This window comes from Elephantulus edwardii, unplaced genomic scaffold (genome assembly GCF_000299155.1).
Source record: "Elephantulus edwardii isolate Elephantulus edwardi_28Jun2011 unplaced genomic scaffold, EleEdw1.0 scaffold00278, whole genome shotgun sequence".
Lineage (NCBI taxonomy): Eukaryota > Metazoa > Chordata > Mammalia > Macroscelidea > Macroscelididae > Elephantulus > Elephantulus edwardii.
Genome location: NW_006400028.1, coordinates 1,610,852 through 1,629,446, shown reverse-complemented (window position 1 = coordinate 1,629,446; position 18,595 = coordinate 1,610,852). Strand labels below are relative to the sequence as shown.

General features: G+C 40.5%; 1 protein-coding gene and 1 pseudogene across 1 annotated transcript in view; both read left to right on the top strand.

Annotated features, from left to right (window-relative positions):
- The first annotated feature begins 3,535 nt into the window (after positions 1-3,535).
- On the top strand, positions 3,536-4,540 carry LOC102859257 (annotated as a pseudogene).
- Positions 4,541-6,659: 2,119 nt separating this feature from the next.
- The window catches only part of TMPRSS12 (transmembrane (C-terminal) protease, serine 12), a 90,811-nt gene continuing 78,875 nt past the window's right edge, over positions 6,660-18,595 (top strand). The window contains exons 1-2 of the mRNA XM_006900263.1: positions 6,660-6,666; positions 7,546-7,741. Of these exons, the coding sequence (XP_006900325.1) occupies positions 6,660-6,666; positions 7,546-7,741 (203 nt within the window). The remainder of the gene's footprint in view (positions 6,667-7,545; positions 7,742-18,595) is intronic.

Here is an 18,595-nt window from a genome sequence, read left to right as displayed (position 1 = left end):
TCTGAGAGCTGGATAATGACTAAGGATGACAGAGGAGGAATTAATGTCTTTGAGTTGTGGTGCTGGAGGAGAGTACTGAACATACCATGGACTGCCAAGAAAATAAATAGGTCTGTCTTGGAGAGGGTGAAACCAAGTGTCTCCTTGGAGGCTAAGATTTTGAAGCTCTGTCTCACTAACTTTGGGCATGTGACCAAGAGGTATTGACTTGGAGAAGGACATGATGCTCAGAAGGGTGGATGGACAGTACAGGAGAGGAAGACCCCGGATGAGATGGAATGATACAGTAACTGGGGTAATGGGTAAGTGTGTTGGAATCAGTGAGACTGGCTCAGGATAGGGCAGGCTTCAGCGCTGTTGTACAATAGGGTCACTATGAGTTGCAGGTGACTTGATGGCACATAAATAACAACAATAACAGGTATGGTTCAGGTTTGGGACTATGCAGGACACAAATCTTGATTCCGGACAACCTCTTTTCTGGCATGCTCACAGACAAGTGGTCTCTTTTTCAGATCCTCAGCTTAGAGAACTTGGCTTCCTCTCAGTGAAGTGTTACCAAGCTCTTCTTTTGTTGATGTTAAATGCTTTGCTTAGCATTTCAACACTCAGATTGAATAGATATGGAGAAAGGATATAAACCTGATGCACACCCTTCCTGATCTTAAACCAAGCAGTGTGCCCTTGTTTTGCTCACACCATCACCAGCAGGGCATGTTAGGCCCAAAGCACACTCAGGTTGAACTAGCAGACAATTTGTGTGTAGTGAGCACTGTGGACAAACACGTGTGACTGATGAGCTCTGTTAAGTAGCATAAGAGGCTGTGGGCAATCTCCTCCTGAGCAATTACTGCCTCTGAAAACCCACTAGAGGGTCAGTAATGGCACACAACAACAGTGGATACTGAAAGGCCTGACTAGAATGATTCTACCCTCCTGGGTTGCCAAAAGAACAAAGAGTTAAGGCTTGGAGAAAGTGCAGCTGCTGGTAGGCAAAGAAATCAAAGCTTCTCTCCCATATTTTGGGCATGTTGCTAGGAAAGGCCTTGGAAAAGGACATCATGCTTGGAAAGGTGGAGGATCAGCAAAACAAATACCCTCCACAAGATGGACTGACACAGTGGTTGCAGTGCGCTCAAGTGTATCAGAGAGAGGATGCCGATGGCAGAGGATAGGGCAGGGTTTGAATCTGTTGTTCACAGAGTCGCTAAAAGTCAACTCCATGACACCTAACAATAAACAACCATCTGCCTCTTCTAAAGTTCTGATATGGGCACTTAACAATAATACCCCATCGACCTTCAGAATTTACTCTTCCTGGCCCCTCATAGGTCTCACCTGCCCCTTATATACCTCATCCACCACACCAACTCACCTGCCCACTGTGCTCTCCACACACCCCTTTCACACACCATGCTGGCCTCGCACCACTCACCTGTTCACAGACCTCACCTGCCTCACATTCCTGGTCCTATAATCCTACGCGTGTCTCAGCAAAACTCGCCCCCCCCCCCCCCGCGCTCCCCACCCGTCACTCGCGCTCCCGCTCACCGCACACGCCTAGTCTGTGAGTTGGGCCCGCTCGCGCCTCGGGCCTAACCCGCCTGGCTGGTAGCGTCATGCCTGCGACGCCATCTTGCCGGCTGAGGAGTCCGCCATGGGCTTGCAGCTCCTGAGCACCATGCTGCTGCTGGTGGGCGGTTTTCTCTTGTACTTAGAGTACCAGGCACTGACCAGGAAGGGCAGCGCCGGCTCCTCGGGGGTGCACGTCGCTGGTCTGCTGGGGGCTGAGGCTGCACGGAGGAAGGACATGCAGCGAGAAGAGAGTAGGTGGCCCAGGGCGGGGAAGGGTCGGACCCAAGCTCTGTTCAGTTTTCACAGGACAGATTCCTTTGCCTTTTGTCCACTTTTTATATGTTGTCCGGACCACTTCATTAAAAATTTTATAGATGTAAGCAGTTTGAAATTATGATAATAGTAGCTTTCATTGGTAGTTGGTGGCGCTGTGTGCCTTCGAGTCGTAATTGGCTCAGCTGACCCTCCAGCCAGTTTTCAGAGCAGGTTTGAGAGCGCAGGTAGCCAAGGGGGAAGGAGTTGTGCTGCCAGCCACCAGCCCAAAGGCACATGATTTCAAATCCACCGGCAGTCCCTTCCTGTGCCGTGTACAGCCTCTGAGAACCCCACACATCACAAGGGCGGAATTTACCCATCTTTCTCCCACGACTGTTGGATTCGAACCACTCACCCTTGAGTTGGCAGCTGAATTCGTACCCACTAGGCCACGGGAGTTCCCTAGCGTTGGTAGAAGTGATAGTTAAAAGACCATATGTTTGTGTTTCTGTTAGGTGAACTCTGGTGGCGGTATTAACATTAGGGAGTTGTTACTAACCTAAAGTCCTTGCCTCACTTGGAGTTCAAATTCACCAGCTGTTTCATGGGGAAAATATGAGCAGTCTTCTCCCTGTGCTCTTTAACAGCTTTTGAAACCAGCTGGATTTGGTTCTGATTGACAGCAATGAGTTGAGTTGTGTTTCTATTACAGTGTCTGAATTTACTTCTCATAATATTCAGATTGCTCTCATTTAATAAAGGTAATAATAACTCACTGGATTTCTGCGTTGAAAGAACTGTTAGCAGTTCTTCATGCTACCATTGGGGAAATTGACCCAAAAATTTAAATGACAAAAAGAATTCTTGATTCACCCATCACAGCCTTCATTCTTCTTCTCCCTCCCCGCCCCCGCCTTTGTTCCGTATTGACTGGCACTGGAGGAGATTGCCCCTCCTTCTCCAGCAGAGCATCCGGTGAATTTGAACCGTTCACCTTCGGGATTGCAGTGCAGCTTCCTCATTTCATGGATGATACCTGGCCAGTAAAATTGAGTCATTTCGGAGTTAGCAGCACAATTTCCTCAAGATTACATCACCAGAGTTTCTGTGAAACTTATGTCATTTTTGCAGTCTGGTTTTGAGGAATAGAGTTTTTAAGTTAGCGTGTTATGTCAATTTTAATGTCTTTTTATTTGCAAATAATCAAAATATGCTTGTCTTAACATTCTTTTTTCTTTACTCTCTTTTCTTGATTTACATGCAAGAATTCGTTTACCTTGTGGTTCATGGGTACTGTGTTATATACAATCCTTCATTTACATTGTTTCATGCAATAATTTATACACACTAGATTTCATACAACCAGTCACTATTGATCTATGCCTATTATTTAAGGTTCTTTTCTAAAATATTGAAATAGTGTTTTTGTGAATATTTACACAGTCTATTAGATCCCAGTCTAACAATTTCTGACCAGTTTTGTTCAGTTTCATTAAATTTTTCATAATGCAGTTAACTTTCTCATTTCCATACTTTTTGTTCCATTTCCAGTAAACTGCTGTCCCTGCCCCCTTGCCTTTTAAAGAGTCTGTAGGAAGATATCAAGAATATCATTCATGAAGAATGCAAAAACTGGAGCACCCCATGCCATCCTCCTCGCCCGGTGGTTGCTACCTTCTGCAGTGGCATCTCTCGCCTGGGCACAATGGCAACTCTTAAGGAAAAATTCATTGCACCAGTTGCAGAAGAGGAAGCAGCAGTTCCAAACAATAAGATCACTGTAGTGGGTGTTGGACAAGTTGGCATGGCATGCGCGATCAGCATTCTGGGAAAGTCTCTGGCTGATGAACTTGCCCTTGTGGATGTTTTAGAAGACAAGCTCAAAGGAGAAATGATGGATCTGCAACATGGGAGCTTATTCCTTCAGACACCAAAAATCGTAGCAGATAAAGATTACTCGGTGACAGCCAATTCTAAGATTGTGGTGGTAACTGCAGGAGTTCGTCAGCAAGAGGGGGAGAGTCGACTCAATCTGGTGCAGAGGAATGCCAATGTCTTCAAATTCATTATTCCTCAGATTGTCAAGTACAGTCCTGACTGCATTGTCATTGTGGTTTCCAACCCAGTGGATATTCTTACGTACGTTACCTGGAAACTAAGTGGATTGCCCAAGCACCGTATGATCGGCAGTGGATGTAACCTGGATTCTGCTCGATTTTGATACCTTATGGCAGAAAAGCTTGGCATTCATCCCAGCAGCTGCCATAGATGGATTTTGGGAGAACATGGCGACTCAAGTGTGGCAGTGTGGAGTGGCGTGAATGTGGCAGGAGTTTCTCTCCAGGAACTGAATCCAGAGATGGGGACTAACAACGATAGTGAAAATTGGAAGGAAGTACATAAAATGGTGGTTGAAAGTGCCTATGAAGTCATCAAGCTCAAAGGATACACCAACTAGGCTTTTGGACTAAGTGTGGCTGATCTGATTGAATCCATGTTGAAAAATCTATCCAGGATTCATCCAGTTTCAACAATGGTGAAGGGGATGTATGGCATTGAGAATGAAGTCTTCCTGAGCCTTCCATGTATTCTGAATGCCCGAGGGTTAACCAGCATCATTAACCAGAAACTGAAGGATGACGAAGTTGCTCAACTCAAGAAGAGCGCAGACACTCTGTGGGACATCCAGAAAGACCTCAAAGACCGGTGACGTTTAAGTCCTAAGCTGTAGAAGTTAAAAAACTATAATGTGATACATTTGAGCCTTTAGTTATCATCCATGTACATGGATTAGTTTGCTTTCCTCTTCCTAAATATGTGAATTTGGGCCCACAAGATAAAAGTTCATGCTTGGCTTAATTTGCAATATGAGCCCTTAGAAAAATAAAATGATAATGTGAAAAAAGAAAGAATGCAAAAACTCATTAAAAAGAAGAAAAGACCAAAATGGATGTCAGAAAAGACTATGACTAGAGCACTAGAGCACCGAGAAGCTAAAGGAAAGGGAAGAAATAAAGAAATAAGGAGCTGAATAGGAGATTTCAAAGGGCCATTCAGGAAGACAAGGCAAAATACTAATGAAATAAAAAAAAAATGAAATGTGCAAGGAGCTGGAGTCAGAAAATCAAAAGGGCCAAATTGGCTCACCATTTCTTAAGCTGAAAGAACTAAAGAATGAATTCAAGCCACAAGTTGCAATGCTTAAGGATGCTATGGGCAGAATATTCAATGATTTAGGAAGCATTGAAAGAAGATGGAAGGAGTATACAGAGCTATTGTAACAAAAAGAATTGGCTGATACAGAAGAATTTTAAGAAACAACATGTGAGCATGAGGCAGTGGTGATGAAGAAGGAAGGGCAAGCTGTTGTGAAGGACTTGGCAAAAAAACCCCCAGGAATTGATGGAATATCAGTTGACATATTTCAGCAAACAGATGCTACCCTGCATGTGCTCACCAAGTTGTGCCAAAAATCTGGAGGAAAACTGGCCAACTGACTGGAAGAGATCCATATTTATTCCCATTCCAAAAAAGGTGATCTGACAGAGTGTGGAAATTATAAAACATTATCACTAATATCACACACTAGCAAAATCCTCCTGAAGATTACCCAGGGAAGACTTGAACGGTACATTGACAGAGAACTACCAGAAATAAAAGCTGGGTTTAGAAGAGGTCATGGCACTAGAGACATTATTGGCAATGTCAGATGGATCTTGGAAGAGTGCAGAAAGTACCAGAAGAATGTCTATCTGTGTTTCATTGACTATGCAAAAGCATTTGACTGTGTGGATCACAATAAATTGTGGCTAACCTTGAGGAAAATGGGAATCTCAGAATACTTGATCATGCTTATACAAAACCTGTATTTGGACCAAGAAGCATTCCTCAGAACAGAGCAAGGAAACACTGCATAGTTAAAATCAGGAAAGAAGTTCATCAGGGATGCATCCTGTCCCCATACTTTTTCAATGTATGCAGAACAGATCATTCGGGAGGCAGAGCTTTATAAGGAGGAGAGTGGCATCAAGATTGGAGGAAGACTCCTTAGCAACATATAATATGCAGATGACACCACCTTGCTTGCTGAAACTGAAGAAGATCTGAAGCACTTGCTGCAAAAGGTCAAGGAAAAGGTCAAGGACTGTAGTCTTCAATGTTCATTGAAGCTCAGCATCAAGAAGACAAAGATTCTCACCACTGGGCCAATGGGCAGCACCATAATAGATGGAGAAGAAATTGAAGTTGTTAGCAATTACAGCTTGCTCAAATCCACAATCAACACTCTTAACACCAGCAGTCGGGAAATCAAAAGACAAATTTTATTGGGGAAATCTGCTGTCATGGACCTCTCCAGAGTGCTAAAGAGCAACAATGTCAATCTACATACAAAGGTGTGCCTAATACAGCCCATGGTCTTCTCAATTACTTGCTATTTTTCATGGAGTTGCACAGTGACTAAGGATGACAGAAGAAGAATCAATGCCTTCGACTTGTGGTCCTGGAGAATAGTCTTGAACATACCATGGACATACCAAGAAAACAAATATGTGTGTCTTGGAGAGGGTGAAACCAAGTCTCTTCTTGGAGTCTAGGATTTTGAAGCTCTGCCTCACTTACTTTGGGCACATGACCAGGAGAGATCAGTCCTTGGAGAAGGACATCATGCTTGGAAGGGTGGACAGACAATGCAGGAAAGGAAGACCCCGGATGAGATTGGTTGATACAGTGACTGGGGCGATGGGGGTTGGTGTGTCAGAATTAGTGAGACTGGCTCAGGACAGGGAAAGGTTCGGAGCTGCTGTGCATAGCAGGTGTTATTACATACGATGACAGGTTTGGAAGCAGGAGTGGCATCCACTTCTGAACAATATGCCTCCATTAACTCTATGAACTTTGATAAATGTTCATAGTTGTAGAGGGCTTCAAGCTTTTTGTTCATAGAGTCTATGAGTCATGCTTGACTTGAAGGCAATCAACAACATGTTTATCTTATGAGCCAATCTGATACTTAGAAAATGACTTCCTGGAATAGCTTTGGTTGAAGATTGAATATCTCAGTGTGATGGTCTTAGAAAATTGTTTAGTCTTAACTGGTCCAGTAAGTTTGAATTTTAGGAATTTGAGTTCCGTTCCGCATTTGAGTCCCTTTATATCAGGAACTATCTAATGTGTTCATTCATTCATTCATTTATTTATTTACTTATTTATATATATATATAATGTGTTCTGATCCCAGCATTAAGTGGAGATGGCATTGCACCATCTAGTTCTGGTAGTTCTGGTTTCAGGGTAGATGAGGTCCTGGTTCATATAGACATGGTCCTGTGGACTAGTTCCATCTCTTGAATCTTTGGTTTTCTTCTTTCTTTTTAACTCCAGGTGTCGTAATAATCTTATTAATACTCCTTAATAGTCTTTCAGATATTGCATGCCTTGGATATCTAGCATACTTGATCACGTTTTTAAAAAAAAAAATTTGAAAAGATTCTATTACTGTGCTCAGGTTAGAAAGTGACCTGCAACACAGCTACTTAGTCCAAATAACTTTGTTGTTGTTGTGTGCCATTGAGTCATACCAACTCATGACCCTCCAGCAGGTTTTCAGAGGCAGTAAATCACATGGGAGGAGACTGCTCATCCTTCTCCCTCAGAGCAGCTGGTGGATTGGAACTGTGTGCCTTAGTTCAAATAATGTGTCGTTTTTATTTTTAGATTGTGGAATAGCCCCGCTGCTGGATGCCAGGGAAGGGTCTCGAATTATAGGGGGCACCGAAGCTCAAGTTGGTGCATGGCCATGGATAGTGAGCCTGCAAATGCGGTTTGGCAGTGCTCATGCTCATGTATGTGGGGGAAGCTTAGTGAAAGAAAGGTGGGTCCTCACAGCTGCTCACTGCATTAAAAACGCTAGGTATGTATTCAAAACACAACTTCTGTTATATTACCTTGGAAGACAATTTGAAGTGATCTTATCTAATTTTAACCTTTTTCCGTTAAGCCATGTAGTTTCGGTTAGCACATAGTATACAAGGAATCTTTCTTGAAATGGACATTTATAATAAAATTTTGATAATTTTTCCTGTAAAAATGAAATATTTTGTGTTTTGCCATCTTGATGATGGTCTTTATTGCAGCTACTCAACTAACCCCTAGTGACAGGTAAGCTATATTTAGTCCGAGTCCTTTAGAAATATAACCTGAAGGAAAGTATATGGACTGATTCCTTATTGGAGAATGCCATACAAGGCAACAAAGTGAAGGAACAAAGGAGATGAAACAGAAAGGAAAACAAACTAAAAGGTGGTACATTATTGAGCTTGCTGTGACCTCACAGGCAAAGAGTTAGTTGCCTGTATGAGAAATGTCTCAGGATAAATTATGGTGTTTTTGAACAACCCAGGGTGAGGGGTGGTGAGGAAGAAGAGTTTACATGCTGGTCCTCCCTTGTCTCCTCTCTCTCATTGGTCAAGTTTAACCCAGTGGGTGTTGATTTCTGTGCATTTCTGACCTGGGAGAGTAACCCCTCCAGGTAAATGTTAGGATAGGTAAGTCCCTCTTGATTCCGCAGTGTCTAGAAGTACAAAGGAGACCCGTCAGATTTAGTTGAGCACTGCTGAGACTGTCATTTCAGTAAGCACAGTAGACTCTGAGCAGAGCCTGACCCTTATTTACTAGGTGGCGAAGACAATAGAGTTAGAAAATAAAAACATGGAAACAGTTGCTGTAACCCTTCATTGAGCAAGTGATGGAGAACAAAGAATGGAAGTGTGTGGAGCCGACCAAATCCGGGAAGTACATATGAATTCGGTCCAATACACTTTGCCAGCCATCCTCCTCAGTTAGTGATATAATTGTCCATTTTTCAATCACTGGTTGTTGTTATGTGCCGTCGAGTCACCTGCAACACATAGCAACCCTATGTACAATAGCCCAAAACTCCACTCTCTCCTCTGCCGATCTTACTGTCTGTGAAACACCTACCCCAATCACTAAATCAATCCATCTCATTGAGGGCTTCCTCTCCTGTGCTATCCCTCTACCCTCCAAGCATGATGTCCCTCTCCAAGGACTGACCTCTCCTTGCAACATGTCCAAAGTATGTTGCCTCAATATCCTTGCCTCCAAGGAGTAGCCTAGTCTCACCCTCTCTAACATGAAACTGTTTTTTCTCCTAGCAGTCCATGGTATATTCAGTACTCTTCTCCGGCACCACAGCTCAAAGACATCAGTTCTCCTTCTATGATCCCTAGTCCTTGTCCAGCTTTCTGATGCATAGCACACAATTGCAAAGACTGTAGCCAGGATCAGGCACACCTTAGTCTCCAGACTGACATTGCTGCTCTTCTGTACTTCGGAGATGTCCCTGACAGCAGACTTACCAATGCAATTTGTTAAAATTTAAATAACTCCCTAAGATAGCAGTATGTCTTTTATACTGTAGTTAATGTTATATCACAAGCAGTCTCATTACTATTAGATATTGATATTGAGAATATGGACTAGTGATGCTTGAAAAATTAGTGAGTCATGGATAGGGCCATTTTAGATACAGAGAGAAGCAGAAATTGTAGAATATGAGACACACACTTATTACCTTTAATCTAACCCCTTTGCCATTGAATTGATTGTCTTGACACTACAGGATAGAGTAGCACTGCCTTATAGAGTTTCGGAGATTGGAGTTTTTATGGAAGCAGACAGCCTCATATTTCTCCTATGGAGTAGCTGGTGAGCTTGAAGTGCCCACCTTCTGGTTAGCAGCCAAGCTGCTTAACCATTGTGCCTCCAGGACTCCTTGTTGTTAGGTGCAATCAGGTCAAATACGTCTCACAGTGGCCCTATGAACAGCCACCCTGAAACCTGCCCTATCCGGTGTCATCTGATCATCTCAGAGACACTGGAGCACATTTCAGTGTCAATCCATCTTATTGGGGGTCTTCTTCTTTTTTGCTGACCCTCCATATTTCCAAGCAATGATATCCCTTTCCAAGCAATAGCCTTGCCTAGCTACATGTCCAAAATATGAAAGATGAAGCTTTGTCATCCTTGCCTCCAAGGAGAACTCTGGGTACACCCTTTCCAAGACATATCTGTTCTCTTGGTACTCCATAGAATATTCAGTTCTCTTTTTCAGCACCATAGCTCAAAGGCATCAATTCTTTTTCTGTCATTATTATTCACTGTTCAACTTTCTGATATTTAGCAGGTGACTGAAAAGACTGTGGCCTAAAACAGGCATACCTTAGTTTTCAAACTGATATTACTGTTCAGTGTTATGGAAAAGTCCTTGAGAGTAGACTTGCGCATTGTCTCCTGATTTCCTGACTGCTGGTGCCAAGGGTGTTGATTGTTGACTCAATCCAGATGGAATCCTTGACAGCTTCAATGCTCACTTGCTGGTTCTGTGGTGAGGATCTTTGTCTTTTTAATGTTGAGACATAATCCAATCGAAGGCTATAGTTCTTGGTGTTCTCTAGCAAGTGTTTCATATCCTTCTCTCTTTCAGCAAGCAAAGTGTTATCATCAGCATAATGCAGGTTGTTGATGAGTCTTCCTCCAATCCTGATACCACATTCTTCTTCAGTGAGTCCAGCTTCATGAATTATTTGCTCAGCATACAGATTGAATATTATGGAGAAAAGGTACAACCCTCATGTACACCCTTCCTTATCTTAAATCATAATGTTCCCTTGCTTTGTTCAAACAATAGCTTCTTGACCTCTCTATAGATTCCAAATTAAGTGTTCTGGGATTCCCATTCTTCTCAATGTGAGCCAAAGTTTTTTATGATCCACACAGTCAAATACCTTTGTATAGTCAATAAAATATACATTCTTCATGTATTCTCTGCTTTCAAATAGGATCCATCTAACAACATCAGCAATGGTATCGCTGGTGTGGCAGCCTCTTCTAAAACAAACTTGTACTTCTTGTAGTTCCCTGTCAGTGTATTGTTCTAGATGCTTTTGAATGATATTAAATAATTTACTTACATGAGATATTGATATTGTTCGATAGTTTCCACATTCTGTCAGACCACCGTTGTTAGGAATAGGGACAAATATGGACCTCTTCCAGTCAAACTGGCCAGGTAGCTGTGCTCCAAATTTCCTGCCATAAACTGGTGAGCACATCCAAGGATGCATCAGTTAGTCCAAACATTAATTAGTACCAAGTTTCTCCTTGGAGGCTAGGATTTTGAAGCTCTGTCTCACATACATTGGGCACGTGGCCAGTAGAGACTTTGGAGAACAACATCATGCTTGGAAGGGTGGAGGTACAGTGCAGGAGAGGAAGACCCCAGATGAGACAAATTGATACAGTAACTGGAGCACTGGTGGTTGCTGTGTTGGTATCAGTGGCTTCAGTAAGACTGGCTCAGAACAGGCCAGTGTTCAGGGCTTCTGTACATAAGATCACTGTGGGTCTCAGGTGACTTGATGGTACATAACAATAATTCATGGTACATAACAATAATTCAATCCGTTTCTGGGGCCTTATTTTTTACCAATGCCTTAATACTGCTTGAACTTCATCTTTCTTCACCATTGGCTCTTATTCATTTGGTACTTTCTGAAATTTTTCCAAATCAACCAATTCTCTTTGATACAGTATTTCTGTGTATTCCTTCCATCTCCTTTTGATGCTTCCTGGATCATTCAAGATTGTGCCATAGTGTTTTTCAGTATTACAATTTGAGTTTTGAATTTGCTTTTCAGTTCTTTCAGCTTGAGAAATGCTGAGTAAGTTCTTCCTTTTTTATTTTTCCAACTCCAGCCCCTTGCACATCTTGTTGTAATGTTTCTCTTTATCCTCTTGAGCTGCCCTTTGAAATGATCTGTTCAGCTCTTTTACATCAGTGTTTCTTTCCCTTGCGCTTTGGCTTCCCGATGCTTATTAAAGGCATGCGTTCATTTAACCAAGGAAGCCATACCTAGAATTTTTATCAGGGTAAGTAAATAAAAGTCCAAAGTAATTATAAATGTTATTGTTGTTGCAATGTACCATCAAGTTGGAACCAACTCATAGCTGACCTTCCAGCAGGTTTTCAGAGGCTATAAATTACATGGGAGGAGATTTCCCATCTTTCTCTCACAAAGCAGCTGGTGGATTTGAACTTCATGCATTTGGATTGGCAGTGCAACTAGTTATCAGTGAGCCTCCAGATAGGACTAGCATAATTCGAACAAAGTAGTAAAAATTACATTAGCACATAGAAAAAAATTATAATCATGTTCTGTTAAAAGTAGAAGAAACAGCAAAATAGACCGGAGAGGAGGGAAAATACTCATTTTGTATAAAGATCAGATACGTGTCATATGGCCCATCCCATCTCTCCCTGCCCATCCCTCCCCCAGTTGGTTTTTCTCTTTGAAAAGTAAAAAAAAAAACCAACCCAAAACCCAAACCCCATCTTTCATTAATATACAATCCCCCCCAGTCCACTCCACCATGCAGCTCTCATTCTAGACTCTTGTCATGAAAATAATACCTAATCGTATATTCCTTTCAAATAGTTCTCTTCCTCATCTGTTTAAATGCATAATATATTATTTATCCCCTCTTTTCTTACTCTCCCTCAACCTGGATGTCAGTCCCATTTTACAACAGTGGCAATATGCAGTATTTGTCCATTTTTGACTGAGATATTTCCCTCAGCATAATGCTCTCCAGGATCACCCATTTTGTATAATATTTTATGAGTTCCTTATTTTTCAGTGCAACATAGTATTTCATTGTGTGAATATACTACAGCTTCTCTATCCATACATTTGTTGATGGGCACTTGGGTTGTTTCCAACTCTTTGCTATTGTGAACAAAGCTGCAATAGACATGGATGAGCATATATCTGCTTGGGTTGCAGTTATGGTTTCTTTTTTGGTATATTCCCAGTAATGGAATTGCTGGGTGAATATGGTATTTCTATTTCCAACTTTTTGAGAAAGTGCCATACTGCCTTCTAGAATGGTTGCACCATTTTACACTCCCACCAACAGTGAATAAGGGTTCCAATTTCTCTGAAACCTTGCCAGCATTTGTTGTTTGCTGTTCTGTTAAATTTTGCTATTCTTACTGGAGTGAGATGATATCTCTTAGTTGTTTTGATTTGCATCTCTCTTAGAGCTAGGGATTTTGAACATTTCTTCATGTGTTTGTTTGCCATCTGAATATTTATTCTCCTAGCAGTCCACACTCTACTCCAGCACCACAACTGAGCAAGGCATATTCTTCCATTTTTCCAGGTCTCTTTTTGTTTCTTATAGTAATGTTTTGTGATTTCCTTTTAATAGATCCTTGTGCTTCTGGTTAGATTTACTCCCAAGTATTTAATCTTGTGATTACTTATTGTGATGGGTATTGTTTTTCTTAGTTCCAGTTCTGTATTCTTTTTGTCACTGTAGAGAAATCCAATTGACTTCTGTATGTTGATCTTGTATCCTGCCACTTTGCTGAATTGGTCAACTATATCCAGTAGATTTCTTGCTGAGTTTTTAGGGTTTTCTAAGTATACTATCATAACATCTGCATATAGAGATAATTTTTCCTCCTCTTTGCCAATTTGGATACCTCTTATTTCCTTCTCTTGTCTTACTTTATCTCTAAGACTTCCAACACAATATTGAATAGGAGAAGTGATAGTGGGCATCCTTGCCTAGTTCCTGTTCTCAAAGGTAATGCCTTTAGTCGCTCTCCTTTGAGAACAATATAGGCTCTCGGGTTTGTGTATATATTTTTTTACTATGTTGAGGAAATTCCCCTCTAATCCGATTTTGTTGAGTTTTTTAATCAGGAAATGTTGGATTTTATCAAAGGCTTTTTCTGCATCAATTGATAGGATCACGTGGTTCTTGTTCTTTGCTTTGTTAATGTGCTGAATTACATTGATTGTTTTTCTTATGTTGAACCATCCTTGCGTACCTGTTAATTTCTAAGTATTTGTCCACTTCCTCTTGGTTTTCATATTTGTTTGAGTATAGTTTTTCATAATATTCCATTGTTAGCCTTTTTATTTTAATTGGTTCTGTTGTGATGTTGCCCATTTCATCTTTTATTTTTTTATTATTTATGTCTTTTCCTTCTTTTTCTTTGTTAGTTTTGTTAGGGGGTCTGTCAATTTTATTGACCTTTTCAAAGAACGAACTCCTAGTTTTATTGATGGTTTCAATTTTTTTGTTTCGTTTTCTATTTCATTTATTTCTGCTCTGATTTTTATAATTTTCGGTTTTTTTAGAGGGTGTCGTGTTTTCTTGCTGTTCTTTTTCAATTTGTTGGAGATGTTGGGTTAGAGAGTCAATGGACATTTTTTTCCTGCCTTTTGATGTGTTTACTTATTGCTGTACATTGACTCTGAATGCTGCTTTGGCTGTTTCCCAGAGGTTTTAGTAAGTGGTATTTTCATTGTCATTTTTTTTTTCAAGAAACTTTTAAATTTCATATATTATTTCTTCTAGTACCCACTCATGTTCAATCAAGGTGTTGTTTGGCTTCCAAATACATGGATTTTTCTCTTTTATCCTTTTGTTTTAATTTCTAATTTTGTAGCATTGTGGTCTGAGAAGATGCTTTGCATAATTCTCGTGATTTTTAATTTATTGATGGCTTAAATGTGGTCTATTTTCGAGAATTTTCCATGCACATTGGAGAAAAATGTATACTGTGCTTTTTGGGGGGTGCATTAGCCTATAAATACATATGAGATCAAGTTGGTTTACTGTGTGGTTTAATTCTTCAGCATCTTTGTCGAGTTTCTTTCTAGTAGTCCTGTCTTTTCTTCAGAATGGTGTATTGAATTCTCCAGCTACTATAGTGGTGTTTTCTATTTCCTTTTTCAGTTTTGTTAATGTTTGTTTTATATATTTTGCAGCTCTATCATTTGGTGCATAGAAATTTATTATTATTATGTCCTCTTGTTCCATTGATCCTTTAAGAATTATGTAATGACCTTCCTTGTCCTTTGTGATGGTTTTTGCTTTGAAATTTATTTTATCAGAGATTAATATCATGACTCCTGGTTTTTTTCTGGTTGCTATTTGCTTGGTATATTTTTTTCCCACCCTTTTATTTTTAGTCTTTCTTTATCTTAACTTTTCAGGTGTGTCTCCTGTAGACAGCATATTGATGGATGTTGGAGTTTTTAATCCAATCTGCTACTCTTTTTCTCTTTGTGGTGCATTTAAACCATTCACATTCAGTGTGATTATTGAGAGCATGGTTTTAGTGCTATCATTGTGTGGAGATCTTTTGGTGTTGTTGCTAGTTACTTTGGTCCATTCTGCTTTCTGTGGCACCTCTATAAGAAGGACATCTGTCAGTGTTGCCAGCAACACTGGTCTTGTTTTTACAAACTCCTTTAGGTTCTATTTTTCCAGGAATATCTTGATCCCTCCTTCATATTTGATGGACAGTTTCGCTAGGTACAACATTCTTGGTAGTTCAATATATGTCATTCCACTGTCTTCTTGCTCACATGGTTTCTGCTGAGAAATTGGCACATAATCTTATCTACTCTCCCTTATAGGTTACTCTTTGTTTCTCCCTCACTGCTTTCCAAATTCTCTCCTTATCTTTGGTTCTGACTATGATATGCTTTGGTGTTTTTCTTTTGGGATCTAATCTATATGGTGTTTGCTCAGCTTCTTTAATATATATTCTCTCATTCTTCATTATGCCTAGGAAGTTTTCTTCTAGTAATTCTTCCACAACTTTTTCAGTACCTTTACTTTCTTCTTCCTATTCTGTGATTCTGATGATGCACATGTTATTGCTCTTGATGGTGTCCCACATTATTCTTAGGTTTTCTTCTTTTTCCTTCCTTTTTGATTCTGATTTTTTGCTCTAGCATATCATTGATGACAATTCTATCTTCTATTTTATTACTTCTGTGTTCTATCTCTTCAACCCTGTTCATGTGTCTCTCCATCATGTTGACAGCATCTGAGATATTGGATCTCATATTTTGGATCATAGTTTCTTGTTTTTCCAGAGCCTCTAATGCCTTGTTTGTTTTATCTGCATTGTTTTACTTTTTTTTTTTAATCTCCTCCTAGTTCTGTAATTCTTCAAGTTTGTCTTTCAGTCATTGAAAATATTGAATAGATTATTCTTTTAAATTCTGTGTCATAAATTTCCATCAGACTTTCTGGCTTCAGGAAATCCATTGATACTGTGTCACTTTTGGGGGGTTACATCTTGTTTTGTGCTTGTGTGACGTAGTCTGCTTCTTACATGATATTGCTGTGGTAGAGTTTTTCATGCCTGAGGTGATGATAGGTTCTTGATCTGAAGTCACTTCTACAGAAGAGGGTATGGCAGTGTTTCTCTCTGAACTTCTGAACCAAGGGAAGTTTCAGCTGAGGGCCTGTGAAAGTGGCCTCTTCTGTTGGATAGTTGTTGTAGCTAGTCACACCAAAGTACTCCAGATTAAAGGTAGTTAGTTGACTGGCCATGAAGAGATTCAAGACTGAGTGCAGGGTGGGCATGGGTGGGACAGGCATGTGCACAGGCCTATGCTGGGCAGGCATGCACATAGATGCTCATCAGGTGGGCATGTGTGGGAAAATCACTCTGATTCTAGCTGTTAGGGTGAACACATGTGGGGACTTCACTCAGATTGCAGCTGTCCAGCTTGTGCTTGTCAGGGCTCGCTGTCTGGGTGGGCATGCTTGGGAACTTCAGTCAATCTGTTTAATTTTTAAGAAACTACATTTCTTTTGCAAAGTGATTGTACTATTTCATCCCCACCAATAATTTTTAAAATTTCAATTATTCAGCATTTTATGGAACACTTAGTATAGTATTTTTAATATTAAATATTTAATGGATAAGTTATTGTTATAATGTGCCTATGAGTCACCTGTGATTCATAGCGACCTTATCTACAATAAGTCCGGACCTTGCCCTATCCTGAGCTAATCTCACTGTCTTCAACATACTAACCCCATTATTGTTTCAATCTCTTATCCAGAGTCATCTTCTCCTGCACTGTCCCTCCACCCTTCCAAACACGATATACTTCTATAAAGATTGCTCCCTCCTGGCAACATGCCCAAAATGTGTGAGACTGAGTTTCAAAATCCTTTCTTCCAAGGATCACTTTAGTTTGACTCTCCAAAGAATGGACCTATTTATTCTCTTGGCAGTTCATAGTATGTTCAATACTTTTCTTCAGCACCACATCTCAGAGTCATCAATTCTTCTTCTGTCTGGTGTCTGATGCATAGCAAGTGATTGTGAACACCATGGCCTGGATCAGATATACCTTCATTTCTAGACTGACATCGTTTGCTCTTTGGCACTCTGGAGAGTTCCCTGAGAGCAGATTTTCCTAATCCAATTTGTCTTTTGATTTCCTGACTGCAGGCATCAAGAGTATTGACTGTGGAACCAAGCAAGCTAGCAATCTCAATCTCATTTCCATCTATTATGGTATGGTGCTGCCTATTGGCCCACCACTGAGAATCTTTTTTTCTTGATGCTGAGTTTCAATCCATATTGAAGATTACAGTCCTTGACCTTCTGCAGCAAACACCTCAAATCCTCCCCAGTTTTAGCAAGCAAGGTTGTCTCATCTGCATAATGCAGGTTGTGGATGACTCTTCCTCCAATCCTGATACCACATTCATTCTTATAAAGTCCAGCCTCCCAAAAGGACTGTTCCATGTATAGATTGAAAAGGTATGAAAGTAGTATGCATCCCTGATGCACTCCTTTCCTGATTTTGAAACATGCACTATTTCCTTGCTCTGTACTGATGACCACCTCCTGGTCCAAAGATAGGTTTTATATGAGCACAATCAAATGTTCTTGGATTCCCATCCTTTTCAAGGATAGCCACAATTTGTCATCATCCACACAGTCAAATTTCTTTTTTTTTTTAAATTTATTATTCATTTCAATGAAAATTTACAGAGACTTTGGATTTCCATTCATTCACTGTTGCACCCTTCTCCCCTCCCAACCCACCCCCCCAAGTAGACTACTCTCCTGGAAACATAAAAGAAAAATTCTTTCATTGTTTTACAATCCCTCCACCCAGGTCCACGCCATTATGCAGCCTTTGCTCTGGACTCCCATAACAAAAATACCTAATCACATATCCCTTTTAAACAGTTTATCCCTCATCTGTTTCAATGCAGTATACATTATTGAACCCATCTTTCTCAGTCTCCCCCCAACCCCGATGTCAGTCCTGTTTTACAACACTGGCACCATGCAGTATTTGTCTTTTTGTGACTGAGATACTTCACTCAGCATAATGTTGTCCAGGGTTAGCCATTTTGAATAATATTGCATGAGTTCCTTGTTTTTCAATGCAGCATAGTATTCCATTGTGTGAATATACACAGCTTCTCTATCCATTTGTTTGTTGATGGGCACTTAGGTTGTTTCCAATTCCTTGCTATTGTGAATAAAGCCACAATGAACATGGGTGTGCATATATCTGCTTGGATGTCAGTTTTGGTCTCTTTGGGGTATATTCCCAGTAGTGGAATTGCTGGGTCAAATGGTATCTCTACTTGCAACTTATTGAGAAAGTGCCATAAGGCGTTCCACTGTGGTTGCACCATTTTACACTTCCACCACCAGTGAATAAGAATTCCAGTTTCTCCACAACCTCGCCAGTTTGTTGCTTGCTGTTCTATTAAATTTTGCTATTCTTATTGGAGTGAGATGATATCTCATAGTTGTTTTAATTTGCATCTCTCTTAGAGCTAAGGATTTTGAACATTTCTTTATGTATTTGTTAGCTATCTGAATGTCTTC